This window comes from Belonocnema kinseyi, chromosome 9 (assembly GCF_010883055.1).
Source record: "Belonocnema kinseyi isolate 2016_QV_RU_SX_M_011 chromosome 9, B_treatae_v1, whole genome shotgun sequence".
Lineage (NCBI taxonomy): Eukaryota > Metazoa > Arthropoda > Insecta > Hymenoptera > Cynipidae > Belonocnema > Belonocnema kinseyi.
In genome coordinates this window covers 128,952,772-128,972,102 of record NC_046665.1, presented here as the reverse complement: position 1 = coordinate 128,972,102, position 19,331 = coordinate 128,952,772, and the positions used below count along the sequence as shown (strand labels likewise).

General features: G+C 26.0%; 1 protein-coding gene across 2 annotated transcripts; it reads left to right on the top strand.

The window, feature by feature from the left end:
- Positions 1 to 854: 854 nt before the first annotated feature.
- On the top strand, positions 855 to 18,991 carry LOC117180784. Of its 2 annotated transcripts, XM_033373284.1 has the most exons (5): positions 855 to 906; positions 1,319 to 1,422; positions 8,946 to 9,044; positions 18,318 to 18,560; positions 18,790 to 18,991. In XM_033373284.1, exons 2-4 carry the CDS (start codon positions 1,365 to 1,367, stop codon positions 18,557 to 18,559), a joined length of 399 nt encoding a protein of 132 aa, XP_033229175.1. In that variant the 5' UTR covers positions 855 to 906; positions 1,319 to 1,364; the 3' UTR covers position 18,560; positions 18,790 to 18,991. The 2 variants fall into 2 exon arrangements, with proteins under 2 accessions (XP_033229175.1, XP_033229174.1); XM_033373283.1 differs by lacking the exon at positions 855 to 906 and having other exon boundaries at positions 1,156 to 1,422.
- Positions 18,992 to 19,331: the final 340 nt, after the last annotated feature.

Below are 19,331 nucleotides of genomic sequence, written 5' to 3'. Positions count from 1 at the left end.
ATTTTTTTGTGAGGTAGTGTAATTAGTAAAAATATTTGGAGGGTCAGAGTTTAAGGGCATGTGATGATTATAAAATTATTGATTTAGTCAGCGTTAGGTTCCCTCGACTTTTCCCCCACAATAATACAGATTTTGTCTTCAAAATCTGGGGGATGATAGCGAACATGCTAAAGGACGTTTCCGGGCTCTTTTTCTGTTGGTTATTTCAAACAATTTTAACTTTGCTAAATTGTGTGTGTGTGTATTTTGAGGTTATGTATAATACAAATCTCTCCCATAATTATTCTGGAGTGCTACCGACAGGTTCGCTACAACAGAGACCTACATTATCGGAATGACAGAGCTGAAAAACGATCAGTTTTTCAAAAATTTTCATTTTCGTGGGAAAAAAAGCCGAAGCAGCATTCCGGTCACGTGATTAGATTCCTGACTTACCGATACCCTTTTTTGATTTTCTAATATATTTTTACACGAAGCGCCACATCGAGTTGAAATTTGGGGATGATAAAATAGATACACTAAGAAAGCTGGATCTGGTCCTCAATTTTAATAATTATGAAAAAAGCAAAAAAATATTTACAAAGAAAACTTTTTTATTTCTATTGAAATTTAGTACCAGGTTCACCTTTCTTAGCGCTTCTTATTTATTATTCCAAATTTTTAACTCGATGTGGCGCATTCTGTGAAAATAAGTCAAGAAATAAAAAAAGTGTCGGTAAGGTAGAAATCTGGTCACGTGATCCACTCGTAAAATGGCCTTAAAGATTAAAAGACAAATCTGTAAAGTCACGTTTTTAGTTAAGTTCTTTCCAGATTTGTTTCGCAATAAATTTATTTTCTTTAAGTTGTGTTTTCCCTGTGTCTTGAAGTGAGGCACTTGCTTTTGCGTTATCTGTGAGGAAATAGGTAAAGTTTATAATGTCTCATTTATCAAAGTGAAGAAAAATTTTTAATGCCTATATAATTTTACAAGGTTACGTTATTTACGGAAATTATCTGAATTTTGTTTTCTGCGTCAAGTGTGTCAGATATAAGTGATAATGTATCATGTCCCAGCTTTAAAAACATTTTATTAATCATTCCTGAGCATACTTAAAGCAAGTTGAGACCCTCTAATTAGTTTAGTTGCTAGGGAATGTAATAAGATTTCATGATTCGTACGCCTTTTTCTGAAATCAAATTCATCATTTACAAATTTCATCGAAAAATAATTTTATCGCTTGAATCCATCTTGATTAAACATATTTGATATAATTAATAATTGGGGAAGAGATAGTGACGAGTGTAAAGATTTTTGAAAAATACATATTTTGTGCAGATTATTGAATTGTTAGGCTCTTCCCAAGTAACCAGTAATTATAATAATGAAGATATTTCTTGGAAGTCTATTCATCGCATTGGCTGTTTTTCCTGATGATGTTCGTAAGTACTAATTTAATATTTTTATAATTTTGAGATTAATTTCAGTTTATTTTTATTCATTTTTTAATTCATTTTAATTTCACGAGTTTTTTTCGAAAAAAAAAATAAACTCCGTAATTTTGTTTTTTAATTTTTACTTTAACAGCTGCCGATTTTGTCTTGAAATTTCCTATGTAAATTTCGTAGACAAAAATAAATTTTTTGGAATATTTTTTAGGTTTGGGGGAAATGTTAAAGGAAAATATTATTACAAATACTTAAACAAATGGAATTTCCATAAATAATTTTTTTTTTCAAATATTCGTTTTTTTCTAACATTTCTTACCATTAAACTAGTGTAATATTTATTAACATTAGTTTATTAATTTTAAATTATTATACCAAATGGTATTTCTTTGAATAATATTTGTTATAGAAATTTTTTTTTTCAATTAAAAAGTATTACTATTTCTTTAGTGGAATGTTCGTCATCATTGGTTAATTGATTTGTAGTTCTGTAGATAAATTCTATTTGTTCAAATAGTTTTTTATTATTATTTTTTTTTAAATAAAAACTATTACTGTTGGTCTGGTGAAACATTTATCAATATTAGTTAACCCATTTTCAGATATATAAACAAATAGAACTTCTTTAAATAATTTTTTTTTAATTCGCTTTTATTTAAAATTATTACTATACTGGTATAGTGGAATATTCATTATCACATTCAATAGTTTTTATTTTTAAACAATTTGTGTTCCTATGGTGTAGGTCGCCCCAGATGTGTGTCAAAACAGTGCTAAATTTTTTTTATCCTTTAAAAAAAAAATATTTATATAACCCTTTGTGGAAATAATTTTTAAAAAATTATATTATAAAAATGATTACTGCTTGTCTAGTAATAATAATTTTTTGAGAATATTTAAATTTATTTAGGGCTGTAAATATTAATTTAAAAAAAGGCTTCAGAAATCTAAAACTGGAGAAATCGAAAAGATAAAAAAAGAACCAGATTGCCTAACAGGCTTAACTTTGTTCTAAATAATGAGATTTCAATTTTTTGAAATTTAAAAATAGGCTAAACACACAAGTTGATTTTTTCTGTCCATATAAGACAGGAAAAACGCAGATTCACTTTCCTCGTTTTCTATTTCCTAATATTAAGAGCTTAATAAATTTTAAATTCGAGAATAAGAAATTGTTTAATAACAAATTTTTTACTTACAAGAGTATACAATAATTTTAAAAAGATTTGAGGAAATTAATAAATTACATCTGACAGAAATAAATAAAATCAATCATATCTGCTCTTATTTATTTATTATTATTACTTTTATTATTATATTATACTTATATTAATATATTAGTTTTACAGTGTTTAGTTTTTTTTTGACTGATGTAGAAAGTAAGTTTTTTAGACAAATATTTCCTTTCTCAAATTTACCCGTCAGATATATTTGAAATCACTTCGAATAACAATTTAAGTAACAATGAAAATTTAAATTTGCTATAAATTATTTAAATTGAAAAATGAAAATATTGATCACTTTTGTGAAAAAAATTGCTGTATAGAATATTTATATAAATTGCTTCTTAGACACGAGAAGCCTAAAAAAATTTAAAACTTAAAATTTGTTTTGGTTTGTAAATAATAAAGGTTAACAAATATAACAATTATTGATCCTTTTTCTAAAAAAAAACTCATTTCAATGTTATTCGTATAAAAAATGCTTATCAGATTTAAAAGAATCCAGAAAATTCTAAATTCCAGAAAGTTCTGTTTGTTAACTTTTTGTATGATTTTTTTTTTAGTTTAAACAAGATTTTGTGGCATAATAAATTAGATGAGCCATTACCACACACATAAGATAAAAAAGAATTTTTCTTCAGGGAAAAATATAGAGATTTTATATTTGCTAACGTAAATTATCAGTAACAAAGATAAACGACAAGTTTTGACAATATTTTGCAATTAAATAAGTTTCATGAGCTATTTTAACACGTCTTAGATGAAAAAAAAATTCTGTAAAAAAAGAATAAATTTTCTATTTCTCAACATAAATTGTTTAAAGCAGAAGAAAATTTTACAAATGAGATAAGAAAAAAACTTTCTGCAAAAAATCTGAGAACTTTTTTATTGTTGAATCTAGTTATTCATAACAAAGCTACATATTACTATTTGTTATTAACAAAAAAAAATAGTGAACAATATTTTTTATTTTAGTGAATCCATTGAAAATCTTTGATAGAAATGAGATAGAAAAATATTTTTTCAAACAAATATAATCTTAAAAATTTTGGTTATATATTTTATAACAAGAGTTTGTAACCAATTTGTAGATTAATTTTGGTTCAATAAATTTTGTGTTATTATTTGTTGTCACTTATGTCGATTTTCTACCAATTTAATTTTTCCCCTTTTAATCTTTATTCTTACTACTCAAAGCAAGTTTTCTCGTCCTATCTAAAAATTATTTTTAGACAATCTGTATCTCCTTTTTAAGTAAAAAATGTCGTCTATTAATTTTTCTTTGTACCTTGTGTCGCCTTCCAACAAATTTACTTTTTAATTTAAAATTTTTATTTACGATTTAAACAAAAACTAAAAGTCCCATGAAAAATTATTCATGACAAATTTGGATGAAGAAATTGATTGATAAAAAAATGTTCATTTTAGCTGAAAAAACTTTTTTTTTCTGTAAAATTTAATCATTTGGTTAAATTTATTTAGAAATTATTTCATCAACTGAAAATTAACCATATCTTCTTCAGTTGAAAATTCATCTATTTGGTTGAAGCTTCATGTATTTTGTTTAAAATTATTAGCATTATTATTTTTTTAATTTTAATAATTTTTGTCAAAAATACATTGCTATGGCTTGAAAATTGTTTTTACAATTTGAAATTAATTTTTAAATGAAAATCTGATTATCAGTTGAAATTTGTTTAATTTGTTTTGAAAATTTCTATATTTTGTTGAAACTTTGTCTTTTGTGATAACTCACTTTTTTCGTTGAAAATGCAACTATTAGAAGTTTAGCAGAATGTGCGGTCGAAATTTTGTATAGTGGGATTTCATCTTTTTAGTTGAAAATTTATTTGTCTAATCGAAAATTTAACCATGTCAATAAAGATTTATTTTATGTGTTGAAAAACTAATTTCTTTAACTGAAGCTTAAGCCATTATTTTTTGCATAAATAAATCTATATCATATAAAATTGGTCTCTTTTATGAAAGAAATTAATTTTCGTGGTTTAAGATTCATTTATTTGGATGAAAATTACGTCTTTTAGGTGAAAATAAATTTTTTAAACTGAAAATTTGACTCCATTTTTTGTCAAAATTTTTTTTTAAGCAATCAATAATTTTTGTAGAAAATTCATGTGTTCGGTTAAAAATCTAATTATTGAATTAAAATATTTTTATTGGTTTGAAAACCATATTCTAAACCATATTCTATCACTTGTCAAAAACTGATCTTTTTTAGAATAAAATTCATCTATTTTTGCAAAATTTATCTGTTTGATATAAAATTAACCATTCGGGTCAAAAGTTCAACTATTAGGTTAATAATTTCAATGAAAATCAAAATATTTGTTTAAAAATTAATTTATTTTGTTAAAAATTATTAATTTTGGGTAGAAAATTAATGTTTTTTGAAAATGTATTGTATTAGTTGAAAGTAAGTTTTTTTATTGAAAATTATTTTTGTTGACTAAAACCTTACCAAATTTGTTGTGCAAATTTTTTTATAGGCGTTTAATCTTTTTGGTAGAAAGTTCAATTCCTTTGGTTTAAAATTTAACTATTTCGATACAAATTTATTACATACTTTAAAAACCTGTTTTCTTACCTATATATTAAGCTATTCTACTTTTTGCTTTAAAATTTATCTTTCTGTTTGAAAATTCACCTATTTTGGCATTATTAGCCTGTTCTTGGTAAAAAATTTAGTTTTGTAGCTAAAAATTTTATTTATAGACAATTAATCTTTTTGGTGAAAAAATTCATGTGTTTGTTTGAAAGTTCTAATACTAAATTGAAAATTCCATTAAAAATTAATTTTTTTGGTTTAAAATAATTTTTTTTGTTTAAAAATTAATTTTTAACTAAAGTTTTACAAAACTTTTTTATAAGCATTTAATCTTTTTTGGTAGAAAGTTGATTCATTTATTTAAAATTTAACTATTTTGTTAAAAATGTATCTTATTTTCTCAAAAACTTATTTCATCAACTCAAAAATAAGCTATTCTATTTTTTCCTCTAAATTTATCTTTTATTATTAAAAATTCATCTATTTTGTACAAATTTTAGTTTGTCTTGGTAAAAAGTTATGTTGTTTGTTTGAAAATTTATTTATTTGCTTGAAAATAATTTTTTGTGAAAGTAATAATTAATTTTCCAAAATAAAAATTTAACTAAATGTTTTGCGGAAATTTTTCTTCATATGCAGTTAATCTTTTTGGTCCAAATTCGTGCGTTTGGTAAAAAATTTAACTATTTTATTACAAATTGATATTTTTTAGTTACAAATTCATTAATTTTCTGCAAATTTGTCTACTTTGGTAAAAAAGGAACCTTTTTTGTTGAATATGCAACTATCAGGTTGAAAATTTATATATTTTGTTAAAAATGATTATTTTTTGGAGAAGTATTAAACTTTTTGGTCCAAATTTTATTTTATTGGTTGCTTAATTTTATTGTCTAAAAATTAAACCATTTTATTTTTTCTCGATTTTAAAATATTTTTTTGTTAGTTAAAAATCATATATTTTGTTTAAAACTTATATTTTTGGATAAAAAATTCATCTTCTGGGTTGAAAAATCAACTGCTTATTTAAAATTTTTTTGAATTAATATGCATGATTTTAATTTCGAATAAATTAATTTGGTTGCTATAACATTTTAAAAAATGTTTTTTTTTATTAAAATTCATATTTTGGTTTTAAAAAGTCAACTGCAATATTTTTTGGATGAAAGTTTAAATATTTTTATAAGAATGTGTCTTTTTAGTTTAAAAAATCTATGTAATTAATACTTTGTTGAAAATTCCGAGTATTATTTAAAGAGATCATATTTTATAGTAGCAAAGATTTTTTAAATAAATAAATTTGAAAAATTTAAGTTTGTATCTAAAATGTTGTCTGATTTAGTTTATGAAATATCCTATGTTAAAAATATTACAAGAATAAAATGTTCGTATTTGAATGTTAATGGCCAGGAAAAACGAGAAAATAGTCAAGGAAAAACAAGGGAATTTTGAAAATGATTACTTAATTATTATTATTTTATTATTTATTCATTTTGTTTTTTTTTTTAATTTTGTTTACTATTTTATTAGTGATATCATTTTTGAATTTAATTTTTCTTAATTTAATTTTGAATCTAGAATTTTTTAATTAAGGAATCTTTAATCAGACCTGTTTTTTCTGTAATCAAAAGAAAATTTTGCATGTCATATTTTTGTAAGGTTGTACGAGAATTTATGCCTGTTAACTTAACCCAGTGCGGCATGTTTAAAGAAAAGAGTCCAAATTTTTTCAGATTGCTCAATTATTTGGAAAAAGAATTTTCAAAATCTAATTTAAGGAGTGAGAAATTTAAGGCGAAAACGATAAAAATAAAGAAAAGGCAGTATGTTTTTTAATTGTAGAAACAATTTTAAAACCATAATACATACATTTAGATACTTTTGATGATTTTCAAACATTTCTAGAACTCCTAATGTTTCGGAAATTTTGTCATTGTGAAAATTTAAATAATTTGTTTTTGATACCATAAAATAAAAAAGTTGCATTTGCAACGAACAAATTAATTTTGTAGCAAATAAAGACGAATTTTCACAAAATATAAAGGTTTTTAACCAAATATAAATTTTTTACTACATGGTTGAATTTTAAAAACCAAAGTACGAATTTTCCACACAACAGTGAAATTTTCAACAAATCATTTGAATGTTTAAAGAAATATTCACATTTTTTGGTAAAAAAATTTAACAAAAAAAGCAAACGAATTTTGAACTAAATTCATGAAAAGAAATTTTGAAAAGAATAATTAATTTTTCTATTAAATTATGAACTTTAAGAACTGCAAAAAATTTCTACAGAAGCGTTAAATTTTTAAATAAAAAATTAAGTTTTTACAAAAAAAATATTAGACTTTAACCAGAAGGATGCAATTTTCAGTTCAAAATGTGAGATTTTTACAGTAACAGATGAGATTTTAAACAAAAAAGATAAAGGTTTAACGAAATAGTTGAATTTTTAATTTATGAAAATTTTTTATCAAAGAAAATAAATTTCAATAAATTTGTTGAATCTTCAAGTCAAAAAGACGAATTTTCAACAAAAAAATTGAATTTTCAAACAAGAAGTATGACTTTTTAACAAAATTGTTGAATTTTTAAGTATATACATTTCATTTTTATATACTTATTTTTTCAAATCTTGTATTTCAATGTTAAAAAGTCAAACAAAATTTTTTTTTTTTGTTTAAAATTCAACTATTTTAAAAAAAATTGTTTTTCTATTTTAAAAATGCATCTATTCTATTAGAAATTGTACCTTTCTTGAGTAAAAATGCTACTGCTTTGATAAAAACTCAGCCATTTTGTCTAATAAGTTGCCCTTATTTATTAAAATTTCAACTGTTTCGTTGAAAGGTCGTATGTTTGGTTTGAAAATTCAAGTATATTTTTCGTGGAAGATTTATTCCTTGCGTAAAACTTATAGTTTGATGTGAAAATGTCAAAATAAAGTCGTTTTCGGATTAAAATTTAATTTTTTTTAAATTTGTAATTTTGATTTAAAAATTTATCCGGTTTAGTCGAAACTTCATCTTTCTTGGATAAAAAGCCTACTGTTTCCTTGAAAGTTAATACTTTCTCTGTTCGAGGATACAACTTTTTTTGTTGACAATTTTGATTAAACCATTTTTTTAGAAATCATTTTTTTCAGACAGCATTTGTATAATCTATCTAAATAATAAACAAATGCAAAATATCAGAATACAGGCCTTAAGATTTTTACTTGCGTTTTTTCCAGATTTATTCAACATTAAGAGAAATAATTGGAAAGAAGTTTTATAATGTTTTTCTTGATATTATTACAAGAAAACATCTACAAAATAAATAATAACCTGCGAGAAAATTAAGTGATTCCTCTTACCAGTGGGCACAAAATTTGGCGTTGTCTTTACTACGTAGTTACGACATCTTTACGACAACTTTACGACATCCTATGTCCATGTCGTTTCGGTGTCTTTGTGATGTCGTAAAGACATCGTCAGATCATACGACTCATTTACGATATCGTAAAGATACCTTAACGACATAGACATAGGACGTCGTAAAGTTGTCGTGAAGATGTCGTAACGATGTCGTAAAGACGTCGCCAAATTTCGTGCCCAATAGGTTACCCCCTATGCTCATTTCGCCCCACCCTACTCTATTATTTACGCAAAATTCATATGAAATCAATAATTAGTTTTTCTAATTAATATTGTTGAGTTTTAGAAATCATCCAATTCTATTTTTTCCTTCAGAATCAGGTTCATCGCCTGGAAAATATCCCTCAGATTTGGGAAATAATCCTACACCCATGGATTGGAAGCCAACTCCGAGCGAATTAGCCACTAAACCAGGTACACACGTTAGAGTGCAATATAAAATCGATATTCAAAACAAAGTTTAAACACCAATTCTTAACTGATTTTGGATATTTTTTAAAATAAATATTCTGTATTGAATATAGATAACCTTAGGCGACCGATGTTGTATACCTCAAAAAACCGCGAGACTACGCGCCATTGCGTTCCCAGTGGGCAAAAAGTTTGGCGACGTCTTCACGACATCGTTACGACAACTTTACGACATCCTATGTCCATGTCGGTAAGGTGTCTACGATATCGTAAATAAGTCGTATGATCTGGCGATGTCTTTACGATATCGAAAAGACATCGAAACGACATGGACATAGGATGTCGTAAAGATGTCGTAAAGTTGTCGTAACGATGTCGTAAAGACGTCGCCAAATTTTGTGCCCACTGGGTTGGTTCTTGCTTTATTTTAACACACAACTTTAATCATTAAGAAGAAAGGATTTTGGAAAAACAATTGAATTAAAATTTTCTTATAAATAAATTTCAAAACAATGTTAAGAGAAACAAGATTTTTCCAAAAACACATTTGAAACAATTTTCCGTGTGCAGTTTTGAGGTTATATCCTCTATTATGAAAATAAAAAAAATAACTTCATTCTAAATTCAAGGCATAGATGTAAAAATTTTAATGTAAGGGCCTTCTTTCACATTTTTTTCTAATTTATTTGGAATCTTTTGACTTCGTTCCAAGCATGAGTCTTGAAGCTGCACATAAAATAAATTAAATTTCTTACCGCTAAGCCTGATTTTTAATTTAGTGTTTGCTTGAACTTTTATTTTAATGCAAATAGCAATATAATATAGATTTTCATCAAGAAATTTCATTACCATATAAACATTATTATTTATTGTTTATTTTTGAAGTTCATTTGAGTATTAATATTACTGGTTTTTATCGAAAAAGTTATTGCTGATAATGAAGATTAGTCATTTGGTATAATTTTTTTATTTTGCTAAAAAAATTATCGACCGACTATATTGACAGCGATGCTTAATACAAATATTTTTTATTTTTCTCAAATGTTTTTTTTTTGGCTGAAAAATCTTTCTGTGTTAAAAATTTATCTTTTTTCATTGGAAATTTAATTATTTTGTTAGATATACAAATGTTTCAATTTTAATTTTTTAAATATTATTTTCTTACTTCAAAATTAATTTTTTTAAACTTCAGGTCGAACCAATCCAGTTTTGGGACAAAATTGGATTGTTTTCAGCTTTTCAACTTCGTTGAAAGTGCCTACGAAATTTTTTATTAAAAAAAAAAGTTAAATTCAATCCAAAAAGACAAGTTTTCAACCAAATTTGTTAATTTTCAACCAAACAAAATAAACTTTAAACAAAAAAGTGATTTTGAAAAAAAATTGTTTATCTTTCATCCAAGTAGTTAAATATTCATAAAAAAATCAGTTCTCAACAAAAAATATAATATTGAATATTTTAAACAAAAAATATTATGATTTAGAATTTAAAAAAAAAATTCAAGAAAGAAAATACGAATGTTGAACAAGAAACAAAGGCACAAAAACGAATAGTTGAGTTTTTAATATAATAGTCAAATTATAACAACAACAAAATTATTGTTAACTAAATAGTTGTATGCACAAAGAAATAGTTCAATTTAAAAGCTTAAAAGACGCAAATCTAAAAAATATAAGAACTTTTATTGAAAAGTACAATAACGCTATTTGAACATTTTTTATGTTATTAAGTCGCTTTTTTAAGGCAGCTGGTTTTTGAAATCGAGAAGTGGCACTTTCAGCCAAAAAGTTAATTTTTCACACGGTGGAGTCTTAAAGTTACGACCTTGAATTAATTGGTTTCATCAGAGAGGAACTCAATAAACCAAAAAATCGCTCTCAATTTTGGGAACCTCTCGTATTGCGCATGCGTTGCAACAACAGCAGGGTTGGCTACCGTTCGCGCGCTTATTTAAAATGGTTAAATGTATAAGAAAATTGTTTGCAACAAATAATACTTCTAAAAATATTGTAAGTAATTTTTTTATCGCAAAATAGATTTAGAAGGTCAAACGTAAATTAACTATTTGAATTATATTCCTTAAAAATAAAAAATCGATTTTAAGTTTAAAGAAAGGAATATCTTTTTCATTACAAATATGAATTTAAAATAATTTTTAATATTTTTATGAACTTTACAATTATTATTGATTGTAGAAAATTGTATACAAAATAAAAACAAAATTCATTGTTTCAAATAAGTGCGCCAAAGATAACGAATCCAGTTGTTAAATTTTTCAAACTTTTAGAAAAAAATATCCTTCCAACTTGGATTTTAACTGTTTTTTTAAATAATTAGTTTAATTGTGATATTTTTCAATTCTAATATCATTCAGTTTAAAATGCGTATTTTGAAAATCTTCTGCTTTAAAAATGTTTCATTTTAGATCATTAAGTTTTAAGCGTAAATTTCAATTTAAAGAATTCTAAAATGCAGTTTTAAAAACTTAAACATTCGAAAATTATAAGCGTTTAAAATCAAAAATTGTTATCTTATTAGGTAAATAAATGTAAATGCCTTATTGATAATTTCTAATCTATATAAAATTTTTAAATGTGCACATAAAAAATAACCACAAATAATAGATTTTGGCAGATTTAGAACAAACCATTTATAAGCTTTCTAAGAACTTTTACAGATTTCAGAAGAATACTAAAAAATGTTTCCTAGGAAAATTGAAAAAGATTTTTTATTTTTATAAACTAATTTTTTAAAAATATTTTTAAATATTTATGAAGATTTACAAAATCTAAAAAAATGAGTGGAAGAATTGAAGAACTTCTGTAATTTAATAGAATAAAAAAAATTAATGTGAAAAAATGTAAAAAAAGCATGTAGATGTTTCAAGATTTATAAAAAAATTTCGAAGCATTTTAAAGATTTTAAACTGCTTAAAACAAAAATAATTTAACTTTTAATTTGAACAGGTAATTTTTTATTTTTTACAAATTTATCGTTGGAGCTGTAATTTATCCAGAATAATAATAATTCTGTCTTGGAACCGGGAATTTTCAAATTAAAAAGAATTCCGTTCTTGTGTTAGACATTTTTGAAAAGAAACAAAATTTTGAATGAGAACAGGAAATTTCACCAAAGAATTCTAATTCTGAGTTAAAGCAGGGAATTTTCAAATTTTAACCAATTGTGAGTAATTTTTTTTATAACAGGGAATTTTTAAATTTAAATAAATTCCGATCTGGAACAGGGAATTTTTAAATTTAACTAAATTCAGATCTGGAACATGGAATTTCTTAAGAATACTTTTGAACAAAATTTAAATTATGAATGGAAAGAGGGAATTTTAGAAAAAATTCTAATTCTTAGTTAAAAAATAGTATTTTCGAAAAGAATTAATCAAACAATTTTTAATTTTTAACCAATTTTGAGCTCGAATTAGAATTTAAATTTGCTTAAAATAGTATAATTGACAATTTTGTTTGAAATTCATTGATTGATTCTTCAATTTATACTATTGGACATGATAACGTGAATTTATATTTATGGAATTGAATCTGAATGTTTGAACTATACAATTTATAAAGGTTTAAAACTTTTTAATTTAACAGTTTAAATACATTTAACAAAAAATTGATCAGTTTAAAAGTGTTAATAGCTTTCATTTTATACGTGTAAATCATTGAGCATTTGAATTCAAAATTGTTGAATGAAACAACTTTATTACTTCAATTTTCAAAGTTTAAATTCCAATTGTTTTACTTTTGGGTTCCTTCATTTGCAATTCAGTTCGATTTTTTAAATATCATTGACCATGAAAAATGTTTGCAAACCGGGAAAAAGCCGGAAAAGGACTGGGCATTTTTTTCTTTGATTAAAACCACCAACCTGTAGATTATTAATTGTTCAAATCTTACCTCCCTTAAGAACTTTTTTTTCAATGAGAATTCTCGGCTTTGGAGTTCAACTTTTCATTAAGATACAGTCTGCTTTTCATATTTTTTCCACTTGTGCTTTATAATTTTCTTTAAAAAGCTTTACTTTGCTTAATTTGAGTTCGAATTTCGCGGGCATTTTTGTAGGTTCGATAGCGTCCTCTAACGGACGTTTAATTCGTCCACTTAGAGATTTCCACTGTTTTGATTGGCTATGATTAGACCGGAACAAAAAGTGATAAAAAGAGCGCCGTTTTGAAACAATTTATCATCCTATTGATAAATAAATTTGGTTAAAAATTTGTTTTTGCGGTTAAAAATTAATTTTTTCAATTGAAAATTAGTTTCTTCAAATGTGATTTTAATTATTAGACACTTTGTTGAAGATTTATCATTATATTAGGAAAATTTTTAAAAATATTTTTAAATTAAATTTTTCAGTTTAAAATTGAACTATCTCGTTGAAAATTCGTCATTATGAGTTGAAAATAAATTTTTTAAATGAAAATTTACTAGTTCAAGTTTCGTTTAAAATAAAAAATTTATATTATTTTTAATTGAAACCTTGACTTTCTCGGTAGAACATTAATTTTTTCGTTGAAAATTAATTTTATCAACAGAAAATTTAATTATTTCATTTTTGGTTAAAATTTTGATTTTTCAATTTGAAAATGCATGTATTTTGTTGAAAAATCGTCTCATTTGGTAAAAAAAATCACGTTCTTGTTTGAAAAGTTACCAATTTGGTTAAAAGTATTTTTACATTCTCATCAGAGAAGGTATTATATTTGTGTAAAATTTACCCCCCCCCCCCCCTCCCAGTTTTTGTTAAATGTCGACGTTTTGAGACCCCCTGAGTCCAAAAAACAGGTTTTTACGTATGTGTCTGTCTGTCGGTATGTCTGTATGTATGTATGTCTGCCTGTCTATCTGTGAACAGGATAACTTTTGAAAAAAAAATCTATTAGATTGCCCTTTAGTAAACTCGTTAAGTGTCCTAAACTAAAGGTCAAGTTCGTTAGCCAGCCATTTTGGATAAAAATTCAAAAAGTAGGCACATTTTGAATATTTTTGAGGCCACTTTTTTAAAAATTCAAAAATTCTCTGTATGGTTATTCATAGTATTCAAAAAATGTAACAATTTATCCTCATGACTTTTTCCTAAAAATCCAAAATTACTGGAGTTATAGCATTTTCAAAATCCAAAAAAAAAACTAAAATGAACAATTTAGGCCAAAGAACAAATGATACGAAAAAAAGTCTTGAGAAGAAAAACATTGCTTTTGAAAGCCCTACAAGATTATGATAACAACTTTTTCAATTTGGTCAAAAAGTTGAAAATCACAAATTTTATCGTACAAAAAAATGTTGAAACCACATTTTTTCAAGATTTAAAAATTCTATGTACGCTTGTTCATAGTACTCAGAAACTCAAACATTATTTAAAAAAAAATCTTTTGTTGAATATATTAATTGCTTTAAATAAAAATGTAACTATTCAATTTTTTGCTTCAACGTTACCTTTTTAATTGAAAATAAATAGTATAAATAAATAGTCAAATAAATAAAAATAAATAATAGTAAATATAAAAAATAATTACTTAAACTAGCAACTATAACCATTAGTTTTTTTGCGAAAAAAGAAGTTTTTAATAAAATACATCATTTAAAAAAAAATGTAAATTTTTTTTTGTAATTTAAGAAGTTTAAATTAGACCAAAATCCAAATTAAAAATCCCATTTAACGTCCAAAGTCAAATTGATGCAAAATCCTATCAATAAAAGAGTTCAATTTTTTAAGAAAATGTTGAATAATAATCCAAAAAGCTGAATTGTATTCTCAAAAAGGCATTTTCAATAAAAATACATGAATTTGCACACACAAAAATTTATTTTCCCCCAAGACTAATTTTCTATTAAAAAAATTAATGTTTAATCATAGTTAAATTTTCGACAAAAAAGATTTAGAAAACAAGTTTAAACAAATTAATTTGTAACCAAAAACAAAAAGAATTTTCTACAGAATAGTTAAAGTTTCAGAAAACAAATTTTTTCAACTGAATTGACAAATCATTAACAAAAAAAAACTACATTTTTAACAAAGTGGTTCCACTCTCAACTGGGAAAGAAGAAAAATGTCGTTAAAATTCTTTCAAATCGCTTGAAATTTTTGAAATTAATTGAAAATTCCTTTGAATGTTTTGAAACAACCTAAAATATTTGAAATCCTTTAAAATCTCTTGCCATTTTCCAAATTTTTTGAAAATTCCTTGCAATTTTAAAAATAACCTAAAATATTTAAAATTCTTAAAAATCTGATTCTAAATTATTTAAATCAGTTGAAAATTCCTTGGAATTTATTAAAATGTGCTAAAATATATTAAATCTTTCGAAATCTCATATTCAATTACCGTAAAACAAAAATTTTTTTAATTCTTTAAAATCCCTTTGAATTATAAAAATAAATTTAATTGTAAACTTGAAAGTTTATTTATAAACAATTAATAATCATGAATAAATTGTAAGCGTTTAAAATTTAAATGAATGTTTTTAAATTTGACACTCTCGAAATGAAATTATTTCAGACTTTTCTAAATTTCTAAATTCCATTTCTAAATTTCTAAATTCCAATCTGAACATTTTAAAAATTTTCAAATATTTTAAAACATTTTTAAGTATTTTAAATATTTGAGAATGTTTTAGAATATGTCAAGGAATTTTCCATTGATTTTTATAATTTTAAGAAATTTCAAAGAATTAACAAATTTTTAGAAGAGTTAGTTTAAAAAATTTCAAAGTACTTTAAAAATCTTTTTAAAAAAGTTCAAGGTATGCCAACATATTTTGAAGGAATTGCAATATTTAAGAGTATTTAAAAATTTTCCAAGGAATTTTCAATTGATTTCAATAATTTAGTATGAGTTTAAAAAACAATTGAAATATTTTAAGGTATTTTTAAATTTTCGAGGAATTTCCAAGAGCTTTCAAAAAATTTGCAGAGGTTTAAAATATTTTGTGGTGTTTAAAACATTCCAAGGAATTTTTAATTAATTGCAATAATTTTTTAATTTGTTTTCTGAAAATCTAACTATTTTTTAGAAAACTCTTTTTGTTTTTGGTTGAAAATTTAATTTTTTCAAACTAGAAACTTAACTATCCTATGTTTCGTTAAAAAGTGATCTTTTTTAGTTAAATTTTTTTTGCATTTTATTTAATACTCGTATTTCTTGATAAAAAATTAATCTTTTTTGTCGAAGATTTAACTACGATTAAACATTAATTTTTTGTATAAAAAATTATTTTAAGTTTGCAATTCAGCTTTTTGGATTATTATTTCACATTTTGTTTACAAATTCAACTATTTTTTTAAAATCAATTATAATTTTTCTATTTAATTTATCTATTTTATTCAAAATTCATTTTTTTGGTGCAGAAAACTAATTGTTTTAGTTGAAAGTTGAACTATTTCTATTAAAACTTATTCAATTAGTCATAAATATTAGTATGATATTTATCTACAACTGAATACTCCTGAAAAAATATAATCGCAAAATCGACGCATGCGTGAAATTAAGAATCACGCGACACATTAAAATTAAAATCAACAATTTCTTCAATTTCTCTTTAAAATGGGGATCCAGATATGAATCGAAGACTACCGAAGTTTTCCGAAGTTTTCAGATCGGAAATCATCGTGCCGCGAAAAACCTGATAAACCCGAATTTCAAATCGTGCATTTTTGGCTGACACACGAAATTACAGTGGTCATCATGCAACTTCTTTTTTGCGGCTCTCAGACGGTAGGTATGGTGGGGGTAAATTGAGGAGTTCTGGACAAGAAGGCGACAGGCGCTCGAGAACGAGTAAAAGTATTGTCCAGGCTGTGACGTCAGGTATCAAAAGTGAAACTCGAAATTTGAAAAAACCAAAAATATAGTTAGATAGCTCTTGAAAAATGAACATGAGTCTCCATTTACAGTTTTTCTCTCGGGCTGAAAATTTTCCAGTAAATAAATACAAACTAACTTTTTTTAATTGAAAAAAACATGTTTTTGCACATTCAACTCGCCGTAAGTAATTCGTTTATCAACTAATGAACAAATTTCTTCTTGGGTTTTATTCGTGACACTCTAGCAGAGGCTACAGTGTCCAAAAAGGGTCAGAAGTTAATTTTTAATGTTTTTTTTTTTAATCCTAATGAGAAATCACGTTTTTAGACTTTCAAATTTAAAAAGTGAGCGAGGAAGCTTGAGCTACGACAAACTTCAAGCGAAAGAATTTTCCGCCAATGTATTGGCCAACTTTTTGGAAAATCTCAATTCGATTTCATTTTTAGTTCCATAATTACACCGAATTTATTACGAGCTCGCGGCGCGACACCACAGGATTTTTCAGGGGATGCCGCCGGAACGCTGACTAGTGCTAGCGACTGGACAAAACAAGGATGGGCAAGGAGGATGTTTCAGGCTTCAGGCGGCCTCCCCTGAAAAGTCCTGCGGTTTCGCGTCGCGAGCTCGTCGTAAGCTCGCTGTAATTATGGAACTAAAAATCAAATCGAATTGAGATTTTCCAAAAAGTTGGCCAATATATTAGCGGAAAATTCATTCGCTTTAAGTTAGTCGTAGCTCAAACTTCCTCGCTCACTTTTTAAATGTGAAAGTCTAAAAACGTGGTTTTTTATTAGGATTAAAAAAAAAACATTAAAAATTAACTTTTGATGCTTTTTGGATACTGCAGCCACCGCTAGAGTGTCACGAATGAAACTCAAGAAGAAATTTGTTAATTAGTTGATAAACGAATTACTTACGGCGAGTTGAATGTGAAAAAACATGGTTTTTTCATTTTAAAAAATGTCAGTTTTAATTTATTTACTGGAAAATTTGCAGCACGAGAGAAAAACTGTAAATGGAGGCTCGGGTTCATTTTTCAAGAGCTATCTAACTATATTTTTGGTTTTTTCAAATTTCGAATTTCACTTTTGATACCTGACGTCACAGCTTGGACAATACTTTTTCTCGTTCTCGAGCGCCTGTCGCCTTCTTGTCCAGAACTCCTCAATTTCTAGCTCGATCTGGCAGCTCTGAGGAGCACTGAGTAGAAAAGACTAAACAAGACAGGTCGAGTAAAGATTTTGTGAGGAGAAAGGAGAGGAGTCGTGATGAAAAGAGAGAATAGGAGAATTTGGGCGGGGAAAAGGATGGTAGAAGTAAAAGTAGGGTGAAGGTGTTTAAAATACTTGATAGGCGAGGAAACTTTTCTTGTAGGTACATGTTTCATGATTCATCTTTTAGTTTTTATTAATCACTCTTAAGTATTAAAACTCATCTATTTCTTCTTACATAAATAGGTTCAGCGGTTAGAAAATATCCCAATCCATTGACCATGAAATACAATCCAACGTTAGATTTGCCTAATGGGACAGGAATGGATCCAGAGCTGTCGAAAATGCATCACAATCCGTATGGAACTATGCCCACTCCGAAGTCAGTAGTTCTCAATTCGGCCCGTCCCCAGGTATCTGAAAAAGTAAAAAGTGAACCCATCGACAGTTATGAAAGTTCGTCATCCAAGCGCCAAAATTTGAACTGAGGTAATTCGAGTTAAAAAAATACAAATAGGTTATTAAAATGATAAATAGCCCTGACAAGAAGGGAAGAGACATGGCAGGATGGGTGAGGAGGAGATGAGACGAGAGTAGAAGAAAGTAGAGATGTTGTTAGGGGGGAGGAAAAGTGGCAAATGAGAGGAGAAAAGCTTAGGAGTGAAAAAGGATGGTAGAAGGAGAAGTAAAACTCATCTATATCTACTTTATTTTGCAGAATGAAGTACGACACCTACCAAATATAAAATCCATTGAAAATGACTCTCAATCCAACGGGAATGTATCCCACTTTGAAGAAAATGTATCCAATTATGAAGGAAATGCCTCCAACTCTGACGGAAATTATTCACACCTTGACACGAGCAGTTGCTGCTCCGACGAGAAAAGTTCCCCTTCTGCCAGTACCCCGACCGCTAGAAAATTGAACCGCCCAGTAAGCAAAAAAATTAAGGACGTCCTAGAGTCGTTTTTGGGAAATCCCCAAGACGTCTTCTGGAACATGCCTTTTGGAAATAGTAAAAATGCTCTTAAGATGTCTATTGGACATTGGACGTCCTGACGTCTTAAGTGCGTTTTTGGATTGTTCATGGTCTTGTGCATATTGGGCAACTAATTAAAACATACAGCGCCTCCATTTCTAAGAGAACTTCAATTAAGCGATAAGATTTGAATCAAGCTCAACGCTAAATGTGTCAATTGCAGAATACAATCGGAAAGGCTTTTATACAATTATATAAGTGTGAAAAAAATTTGTTTGAT